The sequence below is a fragment of the Rhinolophus hipposideros genome (genome assembly GCF_964194185.1).
Source record: "Rhinolophus hipposideros genome assembly, chromosome: 11".
Taxonomy (NCBI): domain Eukaryota; kingdom Metazoa; phylum Chordata; class Mammalia; order Chiroptera; family Rhinolophidae; genus Rhinolophus; species Rhinolophus hipposideros.
Genome location: NC_138057.1, coordinates 74,154,632 through 74,178,130, shown reverse-complemented (window position 1 = coordinate 74,178,130; position 23,499 = coordinate 74,154,632). Strand labels below are relative to the sequence as shown.

The 23,499-nt window shown below is 43.7% G+C and overlaps 1 protein-coding gene across 1 annotated transcript in view; it reads left to right on the top strand.

Annotated features, from left to right (window-relative positions):
• The window catches only part of PSMB7 (proteasome 20S subunit beta 7), a 55,081-nt gene that overhangs the window by 30,724 nt on the left and 858 nt on the right, over positions 1 to 23,499 (top strand). Inside the window, exon 7 of the mRNA XM_081066145.1 lies at positions 21,232 to 21,383. Within this exon, the coding sequence (XP_080922271.1) occupies positions 21,232 to 21,383 (152 nt within the window). The remainder of the gene's footprint in view (positions 1 to 21,231; positions 21,384 to 23,499) is intronic.

The following is a 23,499-nucleotide window of genomic DNA, read 5'->3' as shown; positions in this document are numbered from 1 at the left end:
ACAGTTTGCTACCGTGTTTCCCTGAAAATAAGGCCTAGCCGGACAATCAGCTCTAAGGCGTCTTTTGGAGCAAAAATTAATAGAAGACACAGTCTTATTTTACTATAATACAAGACTGAGTATAATATGTGTTATGATATGGTATGATATAATGTAATTATAATATAAAATAAAATATCTGGTCTTATTTTTCTATAAGACTGGGTTTTATATAATATAATATCCGATCTTATTTTATTATATAATATGGTATTACATAGTAAAATAATATGGTATTATACCACTAATAATACTATATTACCACATTACCAATAATATGGTATTAATACCACTAAATAATATGGTATTATATAGTAAAATAAGGGTATAATATAATATAATGCCGGGTCTTACATTAATTTTTGCTCCAAAAGACGCTTTTCCCCCGACTTGCCATTGAGAGAGGGCTATCCTTGAGGGCAGAGGCCATGAAATCATCTCTTTGTTAGCTCCTGATGTTCAGTACGTGTTTGTTTAGTTGAGACAGGATAACCCTGAGCTAAAGTAAAGTCTGAGTCATCAAAAACTACCTGGGAAATGGAGGGGACTCTCTCTTCTTCCCATCTGGAAAGTGCTGATTTTTTTTTATTTTTTTTTTAGATAATAGAGGAAGATAAGTAGTGTACTTTTCAAATAATATGCACTATTGGGATAGAGTCAGCGAAGCAAACACCCCATAAAGCACACAGGCAAAACGAAGATGGGGCAAAGGGCACATGTTCATTGGAAAATTACAGGCCAAAAAGCAGAACAGTGAAACCCAGTTGGGATTCAGAAATGCCTAAGACGGACCTCTGTTGTTCCCAGTTATCTGAGCCAGTGACTTGCCCCAGGTAAAAGCCCGGGTTCAAAGTATCAGAGAAACTGCCCCCCAACCATGTGAGTTTAGGACACATTAAAAACCCTCCCCCACTTGTGGGCCTGACACTGACTTGAGTGGTCTGTCTTACAATTTTCATTTTCTTGTTACTCTCCTTGCTGTGAGCCTGGAATTTCTCTGAGGGCAGGAACTGTGCGTGTTCATTTCTGTTTCTTTATACCTAGTGTGGTAACTGGTACATAGTCGGTATTCAACCAGTATTTGTTGAATGAGTGCATTGAAAGGTGTCAAAAGCGACTTTACTTAGTAGTTCCCAATTTGATAACTTCACCTTTAGTATTCCTAATACTTAGCAGCCACAGAAATGAAGGCATAAAAAACTGTATTACTTACTGGTGATAAATCTCAGGCTTTATTTTTATAAGCAAAGGTGCTTATTTGGACATTGCGTGTATGTATCAGCAGCAGTGGGTTTTAAAATGTGTGGGTTGACCTAATGACAAGGGATCACTTAGAGGTTTTTTTCGTGATGACAAATTGTACGGAGGCATTCCCCCAGACTTTTTTTTATTTTTATTATTCTGTTAAGGCTGGTATAGAAAGGAAGCCCCCGATACTGGCTATGACCCCCAGGCTAGCTGGGCAGGAAACTACTGATATCCACACTGTGGCCTTATGAGTTCGTTTTCTTGTTAAGTATAAGGAATTTGATCGTAGCACCTGGAATATGGTTTTAGCTTCATAGGGGTATTGCTGAAGTTGCTGAAATAAAAACAGATTTTATTTTAAGGTGGGAGGGAATGAAGGAAATGCATCAGATAACTTAGGTTACTTTTCCTTCCATCCCGTTTTTTTGTAAGAAGGAATGTTTTCATTTGGCCCAGTGAGAAATTTAAACTCTTAAAGATTATAATTCATTAAAATCGGTAGAAGATTAATATTTAGTCTGTCAAGATCAATACTGTTCCCTCTTTGCACTAATTGTCAGTATTGCGTGCGAGGGCCGCTGAAGGGTAGTGGTGTGCGGTGGGACCCCACATCACAGGGACAGGATTCAAAGGCAAACTGCCCTGCACCCTCTGGTATCGACTTGCAAATTAGCATCTGGAATCTAATTAAACAAGCTTAATGAAAGTAGCAGCTGAATGCTGCTGGAAAAGACAATCCGCTTCCCCCCACCCCCCATACATATTCTGTACTATTGAAGTTGGTCACCAAACACATCATGTGAGCCCAGTTAAAAAAAATTAGCATTTATTTGAAGAATAGAAACTGTTTTTCATTGTGTTATGCATTTGGCATGCTCTGGCGTCCCATGAGAGCCATGCCACAGCAGATAGTGCACAATATTTATAAATCCATGACAAGCAATAATAGCAACTTGAAAAATTCTTTTGCTAGAATCTCAAGTTGAGAGCTGCCAAAAGCTGAGAGGATCAGATCTGCAGTGGCAGCTGCTGTGCCCTACAGTTAGAATTCTAGACTTTGAAGATGCTCAACTTAAAGAGACGAAGACTGCAGGCTTAGCCAATTTTTGCAGGTTTCTAGAGCTCTGGCTCTCTGCCTTTTGAAGATGAGTTGCTGAAGCCTCTCCCACTGCCTGAGGCACGCTAACACCAGCGGGATCTTTCTCCCCCTCATCTTAGTGTATCTTCAGTTTTAAGTAGCACATGCTTAGTCAGTGCCAACTGGTATGGTCCTTTCTCTGGGTGCAATACCGAGGGATGAGCTCTTACCCTATACCCTTTAGAGAGAAGCTACGAAGATAGATGGTGACGTATACAAGTGCCACTTCAGCTGTCTGATTTATGGAGTCATATTTCATCACTCGGCAAGTGCTGGCCTCTGGAGAAGCCCTTATAGATTGCTAAAGATGTGAGCAGCTCTCGCCCTAAAGGCTAGTGGTTACCCCACAAATGTAATGCCAAACACCTACCTACTGAGGAAATAGAATTAATCTGTCATTGCAGGCAGCTATAGACCTACTTTAAATAATAAAAGAGTTGATACCAATATGGTGTCCTGACAGCAAATCTTAGAAGTGACTTTCATTTTCTTTTTAAGTCCAATAATAGAAAGACACTGAAGTTACAGATTCCTTTGTGCTTTGCAGATGGACAGTAGCGTAAGAGATCGGAATTATTTTGATTTAAAAAAAAAGAATCTGTTCAGTTTGGTACATAGGCTGGTCCCCAAGGAAAACACAGAGCATGAGTTCAGTGCAGTCAGATGGAAAGGGGCGTGGGAGTTCAGGAGCTAGAGGACTGGGCTTGGGAGTCTGTTTCCACTGGACTCACGGCATGACTCTGGGCGAGCCACAACCCACGACTGTCCATCTAGCAGATGGGGATCCAGAGACCTGCCTGCAGGCTGCTGTCAGGGTTAGGTGTGGTCTGTAAAACACCTCGTATGGTGGCTCACACAAAATTGGCTCTAAAATATGGCAGCTGCTTCTGTTTTCTATTCGATAGTAGGATACAAACATCACATATAGCACGCTTATTTATACTTGCGCTTATTTAGGCTTGGTGATTTATAGTGTAATATAGATAGATACGATTCTTCTTTCCCATCTGAAAGCTTAAAGTTCGCGACAGGTCTATGTAGTGGTCATAATGACAGTGGAGGAAGCCGCTTTAACACATAATACAGGCCGTGGAAGGGTATGCGTTTTTGTTACGGGGGAAGCTATTGAAAACACAGCAGTCATAATAGCTGATGCTTGTTGAGTACTTCCGCTGTGTCCGGTTCTGTCCTCACAGCCTCTTCTGCATCCTCTCATTTACATTTCAGCATCGTGTGAGGTCTGTACTTTGTGATCCCCAGTTTTGTAGAGAAAAAAATTAAGGTACAGGGAGGTCAGAGACCTTGCCCGAGGTCACACAGCTAGTCAGTGATGGAGTCATGGTTTGAACTCTGGTCAGTGGAATTTTCGAGCCCTCTGATGGAATTCATCACTTTGCTGTCCAGATTCTTCCCTAGGCCTGTAATTCTTTGACGGCGGAATGGGGAAGATATCTTATTCCAGGTGAGCAGAGATGTGGGCTGCCTGGTCTCTTCCTTTTCTCTGACGAGGTCTTGTGAATATGGCAGGTAGCCAGCCAAACAAGTATCATAGGAGGTGTGTAAACCTCTTTGGTGAGCTCAGTGATTGGAAGGAACCCAGGAATAGGAAGGTGCAAGGAAGTTAGAAATACAGAGATATTGGGTAACATAAATAAGGGGTTTGGCTGTGGAAGATAACGGTTTTCTTCTCTTTGAATTCTAGATTTGTTTTCATCTTTTAACTGTTCTCCACCCCAAATATCCTGGATTTTTATTTTCCCCAAAGTTTTCAAGTATTCTTTACAAGAGAGCTGATTTTCTCTGTATAGCTAATGTTCAGATGGCATAGCCTTCAAATTTAGTAATGAGACCAGGAAGTCTTATATGTTGGTGAATGGCATTTGTCCATTTGAGGCAAATCATGAATAACTTGAACGAAAAGAAAAGTAAAATAAGCAAGACTATCATGTTTGAATAATGAGGTGCTCTTTTTTTCCCAACTGCCAAAACTTTTTAATCTTTGTCAACAATTGCTCTGTCCGCGTCTTATTTAAGTTGCATCTGTGCGACTCTGAGCTCAGGAGCCCTGACAAGCAGCATACGAATTCTGTATTCATTAGTGATCTTGATCCAAATGCCTCTGTCCCTGCCACGGGGGCTCAGGTGTGGAAGCTGCTGGCTAATCCCACCAGCTGACATTCAGAGGTTTAATGACTCCATGGGAAGGTGACCACTTGCTGGGAGGTTTGCCGAAGGAACCCACACAGCAGACAATGGAGATCAAGGGAGACGATCAGTGTTTCGCTGAAGCACCTTCCTGTGCAACTTGAACCCTGTTGGCATCAAACGGAGTTTTAAGTCAATGCAAAATTTAAAAAAAATCTGACCTGCGATAGCCGTCCCACCAGCGATTTTCCTGTCTGTATTGATATTGATGATGTTTAAGACCGTTCTTCGTGTAGCATTTTAATAGGTGTCAGTTTAATGAGGTGAACTTGATTCACTTTTCCAGATTTTTAGATTTTAAGGTTATGTTTGGTTGCTGCATCCGTTGCGGTGTCTTGTATGCCTGGGAAAAAATACAGTTAGAGCCAAAATTCATTCTTATTAAATACTTTTAAGGATTTATGCTGACATCTTTGTTTATTGTGCTCTGTAGCTTTAAAAAAGTTACTGTTATTTAGAATGTGAATTCTTTGATTGACTTGTGACATGTCACCAGATGGTTTGACCTTTTTTCGGTCTTCTAGTCTAAAAATGTTGGATGCCTTATTATTTTAATAACAGCTTCATTGAGATGTAATTTACACCCATATAATTCACCTACATTAAGTGTGCAATTCAGTGGTGTTTAGTACCTTCAGAGTTGTACAACTATCATCACAGTCGATTTTAGAACATTTTTATCACCCTCAAAAGAAACTCCATACCCATTAGCAGTTACTCCCCATTTACTTCCGACCCTCCCAGCCCTAGGCAACAACTGACCCACCACAGTCTCTATGGACTTGCCTGCCCTGGACGTTTCATTTGGTACGAATCATATGTGATCCTTTGTGACTGGCTGCTTTTATTTATAATATTTTTTTTAATTAAATTTATTGGGGTGACAATTGTTAGTAAATTTACATAGATTTCAGGTGTACTATAATATTTTCTTAATATTTCATCCATGTTGTAACATGTACCGGTACTTCATTTCTTTCTCATGGTTCAGTAGTATTCCATTGTATGGACATACCACATTTTATTTATTCATTCATTAGCTGATGTACATTTGGATTGTTTCCACATTTTGGCTATTGCAAGTAATGCTGTTGTGAACATTTGTGTACAAGTTTTTGTATGGAAATAGATTGCCATTTTTCTTGGTATATACCTAGGAGTGGGATTGGCTGGGTCTTATGGTAACTGTTTAACTTTTTGAGGAACTGCCAGACTGTTTTCTAGAGTGGCTGGGTCACTAGCAGTGTATAAATACTCTAATTTCTAATCCTCACCGACACTTGTTATCTGTCTTTTTGATTGTAGCCATCCTGGTGAGTGTGAATTGATATCTCATTGTGGTTCTGATGGATTCCTTACTGGTTAAGAGGTAATGCAGCTATGGGGATATTTAGATGGAGCTGTTGGAACACTTGACACCCTTCTTTACACACTGGATTTGGGCAGTAATTGGGTTGGTTGTGCATTTGTTTAAATATTGAAAGGTCCTTTTTAGAGGTTCTCCCTGAGGCTGTTTCTGTTTGCTTTTGGTCCTAGTTCCTGCTTATTGGCTTTCCTTAAGACCTGTTAGACATAGTAAATTGTGTATTTTTAGATAAATATATTAATTTTCCCCAATATTTTTATCTCTGGTTGTATATAATGTGAAGCATAAAATTTTAGAGATGTCAGAATCCAAAGATACAATTTCTATGGCCTTGATTAAAATTATTCTTAGTAGTGATTTCCAGTGGCATTAAATAGTTAATTTTAGAAACGAACAGATACTGAAAGTTGGCATATGGTGCAGGGGGTGATTTGGAGAATTACCAGTAGACCTTTAGACTAGATAGCAGTGAGAAGACACTGCTGATGATTAAGATTTCTCACCAGCATCAGGTATTTTGAGTTGTCCTCTTAAAAAGTGAGCTTGTTTCTCTAAATTTGATCCTTGGTAGGCCAACTTTGGAAAGGCAGAAAGGGACTTCTCGAGTTAGGGTTACTCCCTGGGATCTTGCTAATGTTTTCATTTTGTGGTTTATAGGGCAGATGGAAGTTTTCTTTGGTTTTTTACCTAGTTCAAGAGCAAGACTTTGCTCCTACCATACAGAGTTTGGAATGTCACATGTAATTGCTTCTCTGCCTTTGATTCTCTAGGGTTCCTTAGTCTTTCTTGACTTAGAAATGGCCCCGACATGTCCGTTCCTCTGGATAAGTTAGTGTCTTCCTCATCTCTGTATCTCTGGAGCCCCATTTAATGGCCGTGGCGGGTTATCGTTTCCATCCTTGCCATTGTATTCTGCCTCTGATAAAAGTTTAAGTTCAGAGTGGGATTTTCAGGGAAGGAGTGGAGAAAATTTTAGAAAATAAGTTTTTTCCCCATTTAGCCTTGGGAAGGAAAAGGGGTTAGATGGGAGGCCAAGAAGGAAAGGTATAGCTTACCACCTTCTCCAGTGAGCTGGGAACGGATTCCTCTTGGGGCCTGGCCTCTGGAATTCAAGATTCAACAAATCTTAGTGACCTTTTTACAAAAGTGACCTTGTATACAATTTGAAGGTCTCTATTTCCAGTTCTTTGAGAAATAATGAAAGTACTACAAATGGTGTAACTGCCATAGTTACTGATTTTGAGAATTCTTTGTTGATTTTTCTGCCAAAAATATTTCTGTGCAAAAATTTTTCTCTGTCTTCTCTATCCTGTAAACACTGAATTTAATTTTCTTATATAATCAATATGTAATCAGTCAGCAGGTACTTATTGGGGACCAGCTGAATGCATGGCATTACACTGGATGCTGTAACCCAGAGGTAGTATTGAAAGAGGCCATTCTATATGGTAGTAAAAATTCCTTATACAGCTATATGCAGAGTAGATTGAAAAGAAGGGATTATTTTACTCGGTAGTAGATAGGTAATTATTTGTGATGCATTTCTTTGGAGCAGGTGTTCCATTTGAAATGTTTTCACTTTACATATTTCCTATAACTGGAATGTAGGGGGAAATATACCATATAGGAGAAATATTTCACAAAGTATATTGCTTGCTGCACCTGTGGCAAAGATCCAGCAGGCAAAACATAACTTCTTTGTGACCAGAGACTCTAATGAGAGAGAGGCAAGAGCTAGATCCAGGGATAATTTTGAATAGAAATAAGTATTTAGTGACTTTCAACTGTACAGGTGGAATTAAGAGAAAAATATTATTGCTAAGAAAATATTCTGCATCATGGCATCAAAGAGAAAAGGGACTTCTTTTTCCATCTCTTATCATATTGAATTGCCTTTACTAACTTGGGTTTCAGGGACATAATTTAAGGCACTAAAAATGCTCCCTTTGTATAGGTTGTCTTTTTCTGTTATTCAAGCCAAGCCAAGATTTGGAATGTCGTAGCTCCTTGGGCAAAAGAAATGAGAAGTTCTTTTATTAATCACTGATTTCATTCCATTCTAGAAATATTATTTTGTAACGATTTGAATCATAACCACTTACTGAACAGTGGCTTTCAGGGGAACGAGAAACCTCCCCTGAATCCCCTGAATTTCACGTCAAAAGTGAGTCTCTGTGTTACGAATCCAGAGGTCATCTGTGGTTAGAGGCCTGCAAGCTTTGGAACAATGGCTTCCCACTTTTCTTGTATATAGGTTAGAGAACTATAAGGAATGAAATATAGGACTGAGTGTTACTGGATGGTAGCTTAGAATCTTGTAAGTTTTGCCTTAGCAGGTAATTTGGCATAAATTGTTAATGTAAATCTGGGTTAGTGGTGAAGACGTTATTTTAGTAAAAAAGATAAACTGCTGATTAATTCAGCATAGAACTCAATTACAAATTGAAAGTGTCTCTGCGGGACTCCCAGACCCTAAAGACAGCAGATGTTGAATTGATACTCCAGCATATTTCACAGTGGTATGAAATATTAACATGGTTTATTATACTTGTGTGGTGTGCAGTATCAGGAAGGGGGAGTGGTGGGCGTGGGGGTGTGCAAAGCGGCCAGACACCACACATTTGCTCATATACACTGAAGTGTGATTAAGAATTTTAGAAAAGTTTCTTATTTTTTTAAAGTCAAATAGCTCTGTGGAAAAATTAAGTTTAAAATGACATTTGGAGCTAAATATTTAAATGCAGTACCTACGTACATTTACATTGTACCTGTAAGTGAACATAAAATAAAAATGGTAACCTTACTAATACCGAATTTTTAAATGTTAAATGGGACCACTAGCTATAAGAATAGGGGAACTTGAGGACTTGAACTGTATTTCAGTGAGTTAATTGTCAGCTTTCCTGGGCTGGAAAGTTTTCATGGGCTGCTGTACTGTTTTTACCTTGTGATCTAAAACATATGGTAATTTTAAAATGCCCCTATAATTTGCACAGGCAGAAAAGTTTCATTTCTAGCCAGAAAAAATAAAAAAATAAAAAAAGCTTCACAGTTTTTATATATCTGTATCAACTCAAAGGGGGAAAAGTCAGCAAATTTTATACATCGGAGGATCTGAATAAATGAAACTGCCAATATTTGAAGGGACTGGCAATTCTTAAGAGGCATGAGAAGAAAGTTGGCTTAGATGAGATATTTCAAAGCAATTACTGCTATTACGACAGTTACTTTTTTTTTTTTTTTTTTTTTGTGCATCACAGCCTACATCAAGTCTAGGTTGTGCTAGCTGAAGTAAAAACAGTTGCAGAAATAGCCCAATGATTACAGTAAGAACAGATACACCCTGGATGCCCTCTGCTATTATGAAGGTTTTTTAAAAAGGTGCTTTCTCATAAACTTCTGAGATAAAATTTGGCAAAGGCAGAAGTGTAGCGGGCAAAGAAACCAGAAGTTTTTTGGTACTGATACCACCAGAGAACATCTTTTATACCCCAGTTGGAGTCGCCATTAAGGCCTTGTAGACTGTTGGGAGGTGGTGGTCATTCCAAGATGGGAAAGGTGGTCTTGCGTTCCATTCCCCCGAGTTTTACTGCTCTCCAATCAAATGCCAAGTTCTGTGCCTGGTTGGTTAGGAGACATGGTCCTTTTCTTACAGACATTGACAGCCTAGTGGGATGGACAGGCCCACAAACAACTGTTGAAATCATGGCATGAAAAGTATGAGAACAGTACATATCGGGGGCATAGAGGAAACACAGAAGAGAAGTTGGTGGCCTCTACCTGGGGGACTTCACAATGGCCTCAAAGAGCATGTGATTCCTCACTTGAATTATTTTTTTTTGTCTTGGGGTTTGAGGAAGGGGTGGGGCAGGGAGGCTAAAGAGGAGAGACCGACCATTGTAGACGAGGGGCGTCACGTACAAAAGCATTGGGGGGACTCCTGCTCTTTCTGTCAGTTGTGTAATTCTGGAAGTTTGGACCACTGAATATACTTGGAAATAGGAAAACAAAACTCCAGACAGTGTCTAAAGTTGTCTAGGTGGTCATTTCCCCAGTCAGTGTAGCCTTTTAATTAGCATCCGCTTTTCAGTGTGGGACAGGCCGAGCTGAGCATCCCCAGTCCTGCGTGTGAATATTTAGTTAGAAAGCTGCCACGTTCCATTAGAGGCGGTGTGTTTCGGCAGTGGGTGCCGGAGCTGTGTAGACTTTTCAGATGTCCTTTGAGATTTACGTTGCCGTGTAATTGGGAGATGCTGGTACTTAGTGTGTTGCGCATGGCGGGATGTGAGATTACCTGCTGTAATGAGACCCCAGAAGCAGACCGCGGGAAGGTAGTTAAAGTTTTAACCTTAACAGATAATGTTTTGTGGGTTTCCGTGAGGTAATTTATACCACACTCCCCTCACCCTGAAATTGTGCAGAAACAAACAAACCAAAAAAATGGTATGAAGTTGTGCTAAAAGTAGCTATTTTAAAATTCCTCCTAGTAGTACAGATTTTTAAAAAGATTTGCAGTGACCGTTGTGTCCCAGTTGGAGCCGCCATTAAGAACGCGATCACGCGTGTAGCCGTCATCACCCCGTCAGAATGTTGGAATATAGCTTTTCTAAAATCAGACCTTCGGTGATGTCAGAGTATTAAAAAGATTTAAGGACTCATTAACTTGGGCTCCTTGACGAATACACTGGTTTCTTTTTAACTCAGATAAATTGAATTGGGGTGACAGAGGACCAGAAATAGGGCATGATGAAAAGTGTGCACATGCGCTTTGAAGAGGTCTGGGTTGGAAGATGGATTTTTGCCTCTTGTGTACCCCTGTAGCCCCAGTTTATAAAATATAAAACTCATTTGTAAACGGGCTTAAGTCAGTACTTGAAGGGATTGTTCGGAGGGCTATGTTTGTAAATTGCAGTCTGGTTTAACAAAAGTTTGCTGTCCTATACTCTGGCTACTTCCTGCCCTAAAATATTAAAAGAAAATTAAAGTGCACTTGGCTTTTCTTGGTCAGTTTTAGTTAAGATTTACAATCAAAATGGCCTGATGGGAAAAATAAGTTAAATGGTATCTTTCTTATTGACATACAGGGTGATTAAACAACAATTAGACTCATTCTGTGTGCTGAGAGGTTTTATACGTGTATTTTAGGGAAACATAAACATTTGAATGTCGGACTGATACCGTGAGTTTGATAGGCTTTTGCTTTGGTATTTGATGAGTGTACATTCTGTTTTAGAGAAATTCATTAGGACGGTCTTAATTTTATCACATGTAACAAGCAAGATGAATGATAGAGTAGCGTTATTTATTTGCAACTTTGCAATGTATTTGCAACTTTGAAGAATTTTAGAGGTAAAAGACTCTAAAAAGATAAACCCACAAGTGACTTATCAGTTACATCTCAGAACTGGACGTCTATTTTAGGAGACTAATTGTTTGGAGGTTCTGTTGTCTTGAGTGAAAAAAACCTGGTCTCTGGAGTCAGACAAAACTGTTGAATCTCAGACCTACCCGCTGTTGGCCATGTGCCTTTGGGTTAGTTTAGCTCTTTTTCCCTCGCTGAGCCTTGGTTTCTGGATTTGTAAAATGGGTTGAAGGGTAGTACCTACCTTAAAGGGTCATTTGGAAGAGTAAGTGGAAGAATGTACTTGGCACAGTGCCTACACACAGTGAATACAAGTTTCCTCCTGCCTCCTTTTAGAATATAATTTCTAGTGGAATATAACAAGTGAAAATGTGCTACTTAGTACACTTATTAACATGGCAGTAAATTCTGTGTGGAAGATGCGTGAGGAACACAGCGTTTTATGGCATCATTTTGAATTTCATTTGCAGTATAATGGCTGCTTTCACAATTGATTTGCTTTGAATTGGGGGGTTGAAAAAAAAGGATTGAGTTATTATCAGTTGCCCCTTGCATTGGTAGTTCTGAAGGAGTTAGGCTTTTGATAACTATGTGTGAACATTAGAGAAAGGGGCAGAGTTCAGTCAGGTTAGCTCCACCCTGCGATTCCTGCATGCCAGGCACTGCGCTGGCAGTTTCTCCTGTACACAGAGTACGTAGTGTAGCCATCGTGACCACCCTGGTGCTGGATGGCTTTAGGCCTGTTTGGCACATGAGGAAATTGGGACTTAAAAATGTTAAGTGCCTTTACCACCAAGATCACATGGCTTGTATGTAACAGGACTACATTTATACCCGGGTCTCCTTGATCTTCAGTCTCTTGAATCCTTTGCCTGCTGCTTTGGAAGGCTACCCCCTTCACCCCAAAACCTGAGGCAACTGAGTGTCTAAAGTCGGCGTGTGCCTGGGGTTCCAGGAAAAGGGGATCATCCAGGGGCCATGGAGAAGTATTTGGGTTTTACAGCTGCTTAAGATCGGGTTCCCCTCAACCCCCAACTCCCTGCTCCAATCTGCTCTGGGCTTGTCTGCTTTGCTTGGGCCTGTCCACTTCTTCCTCGTAACTTGACCTTGCACGTGGCCAAACGCTCATGACCATGACTCTCCTTTAGAGCGTCTTTCTTTTACATTCTTTTGGTTCTTGCCCCCAGTTAACCAGTCCTTACTCTTTCTACCACATTCCAGAGGACAGACAGGTATATTTTGAGAGGCCCTGCTACCAGTGAAATGGCATTTATTTACAAGTTGGTTCCAGCCTGTTTTTCTTTTTCTTTTTTCTTCTAGAACAACCTCAGTATACTTTCATTGGCTCTACTTTTGTCCCTTTTCGGTGACACACTTTAGAAAGTGTCTACCACAGAAGCTTACCAGTATCTAGAATATGTAATTAACTTAATCATTGTCTCCTGTCAACCCACCAGAAAAATAGCTGCCAAGAAGTTAAGAGGCCTTTCTGTGAAGGCTGGACTTGTTCAGAGTTTGGTCATTGCCTGTGACTGATGCTGGGAGCCCTGTACCCCCACCTGCCCTCCCACCTACCCCTGCTGGCCCACCACCGTCTCTCCTTGGGACTATTACAATCTCCTGCTTTCCTGACACCTTCCCTTGGCTTCTTCACCACTGTGTCCAGGTTGCAGTTTCAAACAGCACAAATCTGAACTACATCATTCAACAGCTTATCATGTTCACGTCTTCCCACTGGCTATCATGAAGGACCTGCTCTCGGGATGGCCCGTGAGCTTCTCTGGCATTCAGTCATACCGAACTACCTACCTGCCGCATCTCCCTGTTTCCCGTTTTCATGGCCATCCTGCTGTCATCACTTCTACCCTGTGGCTTGTATGTCACGACGCAGCCCAGTCTGCCATCACCTGCGCCCCATGGGACCTCTGTACACCCATAGTTCCATTGTCAGGCCTGCCTCTTAGTAACTCGTACCATATTGTATGAGTGTTTATCTGCGTGTCCTCTCTGGACTCTACATCCTCCGTGGGCAGGCTCTGTCTGTTCAGACCTTATCCCCTGTGTTTATCACAGTGTCTGTGGAGAGTATTAGTGTCATGGCTTCAGTACATGCTTCCTGAACTAAGCTGACCTGCACATTTTTTTCAGGGGTTTTGCGTCATTTGAAATTTGCTTTATATGTGTGGCCATCTTGAACCTTCCCAGCACAAGGGTGCCCTGTCCTTTCTTGGGTCTCCTTCCTGTCCTTCCTGCTCCTTACTGGGCTATAGAAGCAGGGTCATGCAGTACGACATCGCCCCCGTAATAGTCTTCCTACAGGCTGTAGTGGTTTCCGTCCTCCAGCCTTTGGAGGTGGGTAGGCTCAGTGTGAGCGTGGCTGTTTTGCGTCTTGGTTGTGTGACCCAAGGAACAAATTCACTTCATTTCCTTACGTGTTTTCAGGCTATATAGCCCTTTCAGCATCTCCAGGATATATTGGCAGAGTTATCTCATTGACCGCATTGGTTTGTGGAGAGAGGGGGATATATTATTAAGATCTTATTACTACCTGGGGCAGCTTGGTGTTCATTTGGAGGATTGTTGAGCATATTTCTCACTTTGTCTTTAAACCCAATCTTTCTTGTTTTTTTCTCTGATTATATTTGATTCAATGCAGCCTTGCAAATATATATTTGTATACACATATGCTATGAACGCGGATTTCTTCTCCTTGTGGAAAGCAATATGTTCCTATCTCTCTTGGTCCTTTTCCCTCTGGAAGCTTAGGTGTTTTTCCTTCTATTCGCTGCCTCACAATCCAGCAAAACCCCTTGTCCACCACTGATTTTCTTGTGGCGGGATAGGAAGACACAGGCTTTGGTGATGCCAGACCCAAGTTGGCACAGATCACTGACTCCCTGTTGTAGACAGCCACGTGCTTTGAGTGCGTCAGCCAGCTTTCTAGAGCCTCAGTTCCCTCTGCTGTACATGTGGTGATAACGAGGGTTAAATATGTAACGTAAGGGTTTGGCTCGGACCCAGGGATGTGGTGGGGGCCCAGGTTAGTTCCCTCACACCCGTGCCTCTTTCCTCCTACCCTAGAACTTCTAACAATTCTGTTTGTAAAATCTGTGTATCAGGGACAATCCTGTCCCATTATGCCTCCGCATAGCCTTTGGACAAAGGCATTTTCCCCATTCTTCCGACGGGCCGCCTGTAGTTCAGAGAGAGCCGTGTTCACTAGTGACCCAGCTCTGTTGGGCTTTCCTCATTCTTTGATGCTCTGTGACGGCTTTTTGTGGCCCATTGTGGTTGTGCAGCCTTGGACATCTCCTAGCGTCATTCAGTGACCTGAGACAGGCCAAGTTAGCAGTTAGTTGGTTGGCAATTCCTTGAACAAAATACCCCTTCCCATCCCTGCTGAAAACCCCTTAAATAAATCACTCCTGCACCCACAGCAGGCATGCCCTTCATTATTTACATCAGCGAGATCCTGGGTGCCAAAAAACGCTGTCCAGGAAAGAAATGGCATCACCGTCTAGACCTTAAAGACACGGTCACTAATTCACTCCCCTTTCTGGGCACACCCAGCACCAGCTGCAGCTTGATGCCACCTGACAATTCCCAGGTGTTCACACAGGTAGACCTTGTTTACACAACACCTCAAGCCAAAAACAAAACTCAGACACCTTTGCTTTTGTCAAACAGCCAGTCTGAAAAAATTAAATTAACCTTTTCCACTGTAAAATATGTGGCTACACATGGGACACATGAGGTCTGCTACACAGTGCAGGAAGCATACTGCTTTGGGGGGACTGTTTAAACACTTTTTGAGCTCTTTAAATTTTATTCAACCATCAGCCATGAACGACTCCTTTAGGCCGCGTCAGTGTCGGAGTCAGAACCTTGGCCTGTCAGCCGGCCAATGACAGCACTGCGTTTCAGCCTCTCCTCCGGGGTGTCTGGCTGCCTTTGGATGCTCTTGTTCCCTGGTACCCAGTTGGTACTTGTGCCGTTTTGGAATTACCCCCATTTTGATATTGTTCGGTCATATAATTAATCTCGTTTTTTAGTTTGGCGAAGCCATGAATGCATTTGAAGGTGATGTTCCATGTTTTCGTTTGTTACCATCCAGGCCAAGCACTGCTGCCGTAGCTGCCTGGGACAGAGGTGGAGATGGCGTGGTTTCCGTCCCCTTTTAGAGTCCAGATGCGGGTCACACCCAGATGTTTATCTGCTCTGCTGCAGATCATCAGAGCAGTAGCATTTTTTGCTGTTTCAGATCAGAGTGACAGAGATAATGCAGCTTTTCCAAGATGAACATGGACTGCTTCAATTCTCATTGAGTAACATCCTTAGTTTTTAGTAAAGAAGCAAATTATTGTGAACTAAATGGTCCTTATGGATAGAAGAACAAGTAGGGGAAGTGATGAAAGTTGTGTGAGAGCTCAGCACTGATGGCACCCACATCCGTAATGTCCTTGAGCAAAGGTGGCAGAGCCACTGTTCCCTGAGTCCTGGTGTGATGGTGGGGTAGAAGGCAAAGGGACACCTCTCCAGTGCCCTGAAAAACAGTAGAGCCAGAGGAGCTCTGTTCTTCATGAAAAAGGCTGAATATTTCTTCCATTTTCAGCTCCCTTAACGCCAGCACCTTGACTACGTAAATGAAATACGTTTTCCAGCAAATAACCAATTTTATATTTTTAAAGAATTAAAAATATTTGTTACAAATAGATTGTTTCAGATAACTTTCCATATACATGTATTTTCACATTCCAAAGCTGTATCTAAAATAGTACATTAGGTTTTCAGTCAAATGCATATTTCATATTTTGCCTGCCCCCAGTGTAAGTAAAGCGTACTGTTCAGAATGCATAACTGAACAGTTGGATGTAGAGGGTTTATTTAAAGAGTATTAATTTGATGCTGAGCTGTCCAGTGTGCCCATTGGCTGGAGAACCTACATTTTCCTCTGGTGACACTGCCAATCTAAAAATCACGCAAGTGAGAAGAGGAATTCGATTGTAGCTGTAGCCAGGAATAATGTGGAAAAGTTTCTTTGCAGTACTATTTTGGACCCGCACCATAGCAGGTGCTGAGGTCATCTATCAGTTTGTGAGTGTCTACAAAACGCAACTCTCTAGATAACAGGTTTAAAGTAAAGATTTAATACAGTCTCCATCTCCTATGATGTTGCAGTGACAGTTTAAAACTCATTCTCTAAATCTCAGCAGACTTTATAGCTAGCAGTGGGCCAATATAAAGTTTAATAGCATTACAACACATAAATCATCTTTTAAAGATGCTACTAGTAGCGCCAATATTAAATGCAGACAATCGCCTATGTTATAAATAATTTATCAAACACCATTTCAGATTAGCCTTCCATGCTGAGTTATTTATTTTAGCCTTTTCTGTACGATTCCTAAGGCACTTTTTGAAAGATCCATTACTGGTCAGTTTAATGAACTTGGGGGTCTGTTTTGTCCCCTCAAGCACTCGGGTACAGCTGTGGTGACCATTACATGGCCGACGTGGACCTCTTTGTGCCTTTTACAAGTGCTGCCCATTTGTCATGTAGCGGTAAATGGAGCTGCACATTGGAGTCCAGGGACATATTGTGTGGTGCAGTGATGGAGACAAACAGATAGCTCTATAAAGTGCTGCTTGTCACAGCTGACTTGTAGTACAGTACATCACTCTTATTGTAATCTCATTTAAGAAGCAGGGGTGGCCCGGGGGACTGATATTCCCAGTTAGTTTGGTCTTTGTAGCCATAAAGCAGGAAGTGCTCCTTTTATAGTCTCTGAACTTTTAGGGAGTGTGCTTTTTGCTTGGATTAATTATTATAGGAACTTCTCCAGCGCACTGTGTGGAGATTTGTCAGCAGGTTTGTTTGGACCGCCTTCTCCTGGACGGGTTTAGTGCAGACAGTCACTGCTTAGAGATAAATTATGTCTCTGGGAGCCTTCTGACTTGCTTTCTTAAATAATTTATTTGTTAGGCAACAGCTACATGCCAGGCATCATAGTAGGTGCTTTCTATACTTTGTTTCTAATCCTTGCAGCAGTTTTGTGATAAATGCCAGTTTATCATCACTGTGTGACAGAAGGGGAGTGACCTCAGAGGTGAAGCGACTTGCCCAAGGTTGCACAGTAGTTAAGTAGGAGACTGGGGGTTCAAACCCAGTGTGTCTGCTCCACATCTGCCGGATTACCTTGAACCTGGGTCCCCCAACTAACTTTTGATTGCTGGGGTCCTGGTGGCCTTTTGGCTCAAAGTAAAAGGAAGCTACCACCGGCCTGGAGGGCCGTTTTTCTGCTGGCCAGGATGAGGCCTACTGGTCTGTCTGCACTGAGTCCAAGTTCCCCTGTGACTAGTAACGTAAATCTGTGAGCAGCTGGCCCGGGAGGACCCGACCCCTGCAGTGGCAGAGCCTCGCACCTGGGCCTGGCCAGCTGGGGTCCCGGGCTCTGCAGGGCCATTGTCGTGTCACAGCCCCTCAGCAGCAGCTGTCTCCAGGCAGATGCTGCTCTGAACTCAGGTCCCTCTGCATCTTCCAAAAAAGGGAGGTGCAGTTTCCCTATGAGGAACGAACTCTAAAGGGGGAGGCAGTGCTTCCTGCATTTGTTGTGAGACAGATAGAAATGTGGTGTTTTCCCTACCTCTTGCTTTTAGTTTCTGGTTTTTCTTGATAGTTTTCCTAAATATTTGGTAGCACGTGTTGAAGACAAGAGTTGTTTAATTGTGAAATTCTACTATAAAGAAAACAGTATGAATATGCCCAGTAGTCTATTTGCATATGTATCTAGAATTCTGGGGATGGAACTACCGTGGTAAAAGACAGTATCCGACATCTGAAGCAGTTCCTGGAACATAGTAGGTGTCTGTGAATATTTGTTGAAGACATTAACTATATAAGTAATGGGTAGACAGTAGAGCCTTGGTCGTTTGCAGCCTGTTTGTATTTTTTGAGGGCTTTCGTGGGGGTGGGGACATGTGAAGTAAGACCTTGGATCTTAATATTGATCTCTGCCATATTTCATTGTAGAAACATTTGTTTAGATGATAGTCTGTGGGCAGATCGGGGAACACGGTGCTCTCCAGCCCCCATCAGAGCCGCTGCTAGTCGGCCCAAAGAGATTGACAAGCACCGTGCTCTCCTAAATCTGCCGGCGTTCTGAAGATCCTTGGTGGGAAAGGGGCATACCCTGAATCAGGGAACCGCTGTCCACTACCCCCAACTGACCAGGAGCCCCCGCCCCCAGCGGAGACACTGAGATAGGTTACTGGTCAGCTGGTGTGGTGCTGGGCATGCTGGCCCTGGAGCCAAGGACCTGTTCTGCTGCCAGCTGTGTGACCTTGGGCGAGGCATTGGCTCTCTCAGCCGGTTTCCGACCATAGCGACCTCAGAAGATGGTTGGGGGCAGGGATAAAAACGAAGATCATCAACATGCCTAACCCAGAACTTGGCACATTATAGTCGATGCTCAATAAATGTCAGGCTCATAACATCTTTGAGTCCTGTGTATATGAGACGGGTAGGACTAGGGGGGAAGGCAGGGACCTGTGAGATTTCTGCCCTTAAGGAATTATCTTCCCTAGAATTGGTGGGAAGGAAAGGAATTTAAAAAGGTGTATTCCCAGTTTTTAAAAGCCTTTACAATTAACAGCACACGTAGTAATTTTATGAGCAAATCAAGCTATACATAATATATTTCAGATTTGCACATTTTTAAGTTTTATAAGTTTATCTACTGACAATATTTGCAAAATAGGGGAAATCCCACCTATAGTCACAGCACTGTCGGCATTCTTGTGTCTGTCTGTGTGCGCAGTCTAATTGATTGACATTAGATATGCATGCCTAATATCGTGTATATTTCAGTTTCCTCTAAGTCACCCCCCCATCCTCACCCGCAATATAAAATAATTTGGGAAATGTAAATCTGCAGTCCTAAGTGTGCTACCAGCAGGATTTGTGACATCCACCATGTACTATTGGCTGGCTTAAGGCACCAGCAGCTATGATGAGGAAAGCAGCGATGACAGAGCAAAGGAAATAATGAAAACAGCAGAGAAGAGAAGGTAGGTCAGGAACAGGGGAATAAGTAGGATACCCCCGACACGCGGCACATGTGCAGGTCTAGGGTCTAGGGTCGTTTAATAAGAGAAACGAGTTGGAGTGAGGTTGCATTTATTAAATTAGTGGTTGGTTTTTGTTGTCTGTCGTAGTAGGATCCACAGCAGCCATCTCCTTCTCTGAGATGCTTTCTGTGCTACCCGCTGGTCGCTGGTAAGGTTTGGCCTCAGACTGCTGGGAGTCCCAGGAGAGACTTCTTGATTAGAGGATCCTGTTTGAATGAATTCTTATGGGGCTCTTTATGCACAAGAGGCTCAGTGGCTTCGTTGGCCCCACATATGTGCCACTCAGGAAGTGAATTAACTTGCAATAAGGATCAGAATGCCCTCCTAGCCCCTGCTGCTGGGTTCCTGAGGGTCCCCACTTCCAGCAGAGCCTTGTCTATCCTTTCGAGTCTGTAGAGGGCGCTCGTGCCACTGGAATCCCACTTCCTGGCGTAGGGCAGGCAGAAGAGCAGGAGCCCTGAGTGGTCTCTGGATCTCACAATGTAAAGTCAGCGAATCTGCCCTTTGACGATCTCAGGCTAGAATTGGGGGCAGGGAGTCTTGTTTCTCAAAGGATATTACTTGGATGAGCTCTTTAGTTCAGCTTGCATGTTTATGGACTCCAGTGCCCTGGTGGAGTAGGAAGGGGTAGCAGCACAAGTAGAGTCCCTTCTTTGGGAGATTAGTTCATTGTTGTCCTTGTTCATAAAGAGCTTGCACTTGGTGTTGCTCAGATCCCTCCCACCTGGCTGCCCCCACTGCCTGCCTTCTGTTTCACTGCCCTGTTTCTGAGCGCCTGGTGGATGGCCTGTCCGTCAGGCCTCCCTGAAGCTTTGCTGAATGAGGCAGTGTTCCCATCGCTCCTTCTCAGTTATCTGTTAGCCCTTATCACACTGCATTGTAGTTACTGGGGTCTGATGCCCCCACTGGACTTAGAGGCCCTACAGGTCAGACACCTTGAGGCCTCATCCATCTCTGCAGCCCGAGCTCCTGGCATAGGACCTGGCACATGATAGGCTTTCTTGGAAAAGAAATGAATTAATCCACTTTTACCAGTAACCGTTCAGGACTTAGACTTGCTTCTTAAAGGAGAACTAGAAGACTGATTCAAAGAAATGAATCACTTCAGTGAACTTGTAGGCTCGTTAGTGAGAGGCAATGGATTCTCTTCGTCAAGAGGTCATACCCTTGGCTCTGCCACCATTTTCCCAGAATGCTGGTTGTTTTGGTGTTAGTTACTATTTCCCCTATGATAATTGACTTTATTATGTTACCAGTAAGCAGGTATAACTATTGTTGGACATTTTCGATCAGGAGTTAGCAAACTACAGCCCATGGGCCAAATATGGCCCACCACTTGTTTTTGTTAATAAAGTTTTATCGGTGCACACCACACACATTTGTTTCTGGGTTGTGTATGGCTGTTTTGTGCTATCATGACTGAGTTGAGTAGTTACGACAGAGACTGTATATATTCCACTTCCCAAGAAGAGCTTACTGACCCGTTTTAGATTATAAATTGCTCTCCACCAGCGCATAGTGCTCAGTTATGCGGTGATTGTCTGACGTGAAGCAGTGTGTGCAAGAGTGGGTGTGTGCACAGGGGTGTGGAAGGCCTGGTCCCGCACTTCCCAGCTCAGGAAGCTTCGGCACGTCACTGAGGGACTTTGAGACCTCTTCATCTATAAACGTGCACTGCAAACAGTTCCTACCACACAGGTGCCTTTGTGCACTGCTGGACATTGTTGTTGCCATTCTTTTTCACAGGAGGAGGAAGCGAAGAAGCTGGTGAGTGAAGCCATTGCAGCTGGCATTTTCAATGACTTGGGGTCTGGAAGTAATATTGACCTGTGTGTCATCAGCAAGAGCAAGTTGGATTTTCTCCGCCCGTACTCAGTGCCCAACAAGAAGGGGACCAGGTAAGTGGAGGAGATACAGTTTTTTTCTCGGTCCCCTGACTTCTGGGGCCACCCTTTACCTGTCCACGGCATCTGGATTCTTACCCATGTTAAGTAAATCCAGTGTCCCCAAACCAGCCTTACACGATAGACTTCTGAATCATTGTTTGCCTTATGATTCTGGGCTGCTATCAGGTGTAGGAAAGTGATTTAATTTGTAAAATGTTGACAGGAGAAGTGGAATGGGGCCAGAAAAGAGCCCTAGGCTGGGGGCTGGGAAGAGGTTTGAACCACCTGCTGTGCTTTCTCTAGTCTCTTGAAGAATCCCCTGGATTCTGTATGAAATTCTGTGAAGTGCATTTTTCAGGGCAGCCGGCTGTAGCTTTTCTGAGAGTGGTGCAAAAGTCCTATGCAGCTCTAAACCACTGGTTAAGAGTCTCTGAAGGCTCGCCTTGGGAGCTGACTGTGCTTCCGCCGCTCGAGGGAGCCGTGCCGTTTAGCCTGTGGATGTGCTGAGCGGGAGCAATGTCTCTGTGGTGCAGCCTAGGCTCGGGGGACAAGCCCTAGCTGGTGTGTTGGACAGGACGGGGCCCTCACTTGTGCAGCCCTGCGTAGTTGCCCGGCTGCTTGTCCATCCTGTGGCTCCGAGCTCTGCTTCCAGCTGCATTCACCTGGGGATAACCAGCACAGCATCTTCTGGAATGCTTGCTTTAACTCCCAGTGCGGGTACTCAAAGTCCAAATCGAGTCATTCACAAGGGACGAGTAGAACGTTGAGGACCAGCAGGTACTCACTGCCGTGTGCGCTCAGCATTGTGGAAACTCTGTGCTGGACAGGGCCCAGAGCTCTGGCTCGGGTTGGGGAGATGGCATTGTCTGGCCGGTCAGTCTCCCTGTGTGAAATGATGGAGCTGGACTCGGTGATCTCCCATGACCCCGTGGGGTCTCTAGCAGGAACGGAAGCGACCTTTGAGGCCTGGGTCTGTGTTGAGGGAAGCAGGCTTTGCTGAGCTCTCTCAGGTGGGAGCCAAGTATCCCTGCATGGCCCTCTTCCCTGTTATTTGCATGATGCTGCATGACCTGAGCAAGTCCACAGTGAAGTTCAGGAAAGGGAGGTGGTTATACTCCATCCAGACTGAGCAGTGTGCTGGGAGAATTCTGGAAGCCGTTTGAGCCATTGAGAAGTAGTGTTTGTGGCTGGACAAGGAGCCCGTGCTCACAGGAGTTCATATCCAAAAGGAAGTGCAGCAGCGGCATGTCTTACTCCCTCGGGACTTAGGCCACTCGTTTGTAAGGAGACTAAACGCATAAGAACAGAAATAAAGCGACCCCTCGGCTGCTTGTGAGATGAAGTGAGGTGGTGGGAAAGGTGCTGGGCCCGCCCTGGCAGGTGTCAGGAACCTGCTACCCCTTCGTGTCCAGGCCCTGCAGCGGTGCCTGGTGCCAGCGGGCACTACAGCAACAGAGCACACCGTTGAATCTTACTGTCACCTTTTCTGCCGTGGCTGACTATGCAGGTACTGCCTGGCTTGGGGAACCTTTCCCAGGTGGACAGTCAGGTGGGCGCGGAGCCCTAGGTCTGGGCAGCAGCCTGTGCCCAGTCCCAGTGTGGACCTGGCCTCGCACATGCCCGTTGGCTCCTGTGCTTTCAGCCCCCTGCGCCCTGGTTTGCCATCCACTGTTGCCCGAGGCAGAAGCTCTGCCTGCGTGCTACTGAAACCAGGCCTTACCCAGGATGGTGAGGAGGCTCTGGTTCTGAGGGGACGAGCTGCCAAGAGTCCAGCCTGGGGGAAGGAGCCACATTTTCACAGCAACGGGGGTGGGGTCACATCTTAAAAAAGTGCTGCTGCTGCAAAGGAGCGAATGGAGGGGACAGGATGGTTTAGCAGAGATAAAGGCCAGCCATTCTTTGCCACACAAGCCTCTTGAATTTATGTAGAGCTCTGTAACATCGCCCTCTTCTGCTTCCTGCTTCTGAGCACAAGTGCTCATTTGATAGGATGGGTTTTCGAGGAGCCATGTGGTCATGACACAGCCAGCAGCCTTCTGTTAGTCCCTGTCAGGCTGACAGAAACAGTGCCCCAGCCGGGGACAGTCCAGAGGAGCAGTTGGATTTGTATGCTGTTCGACGATAATGC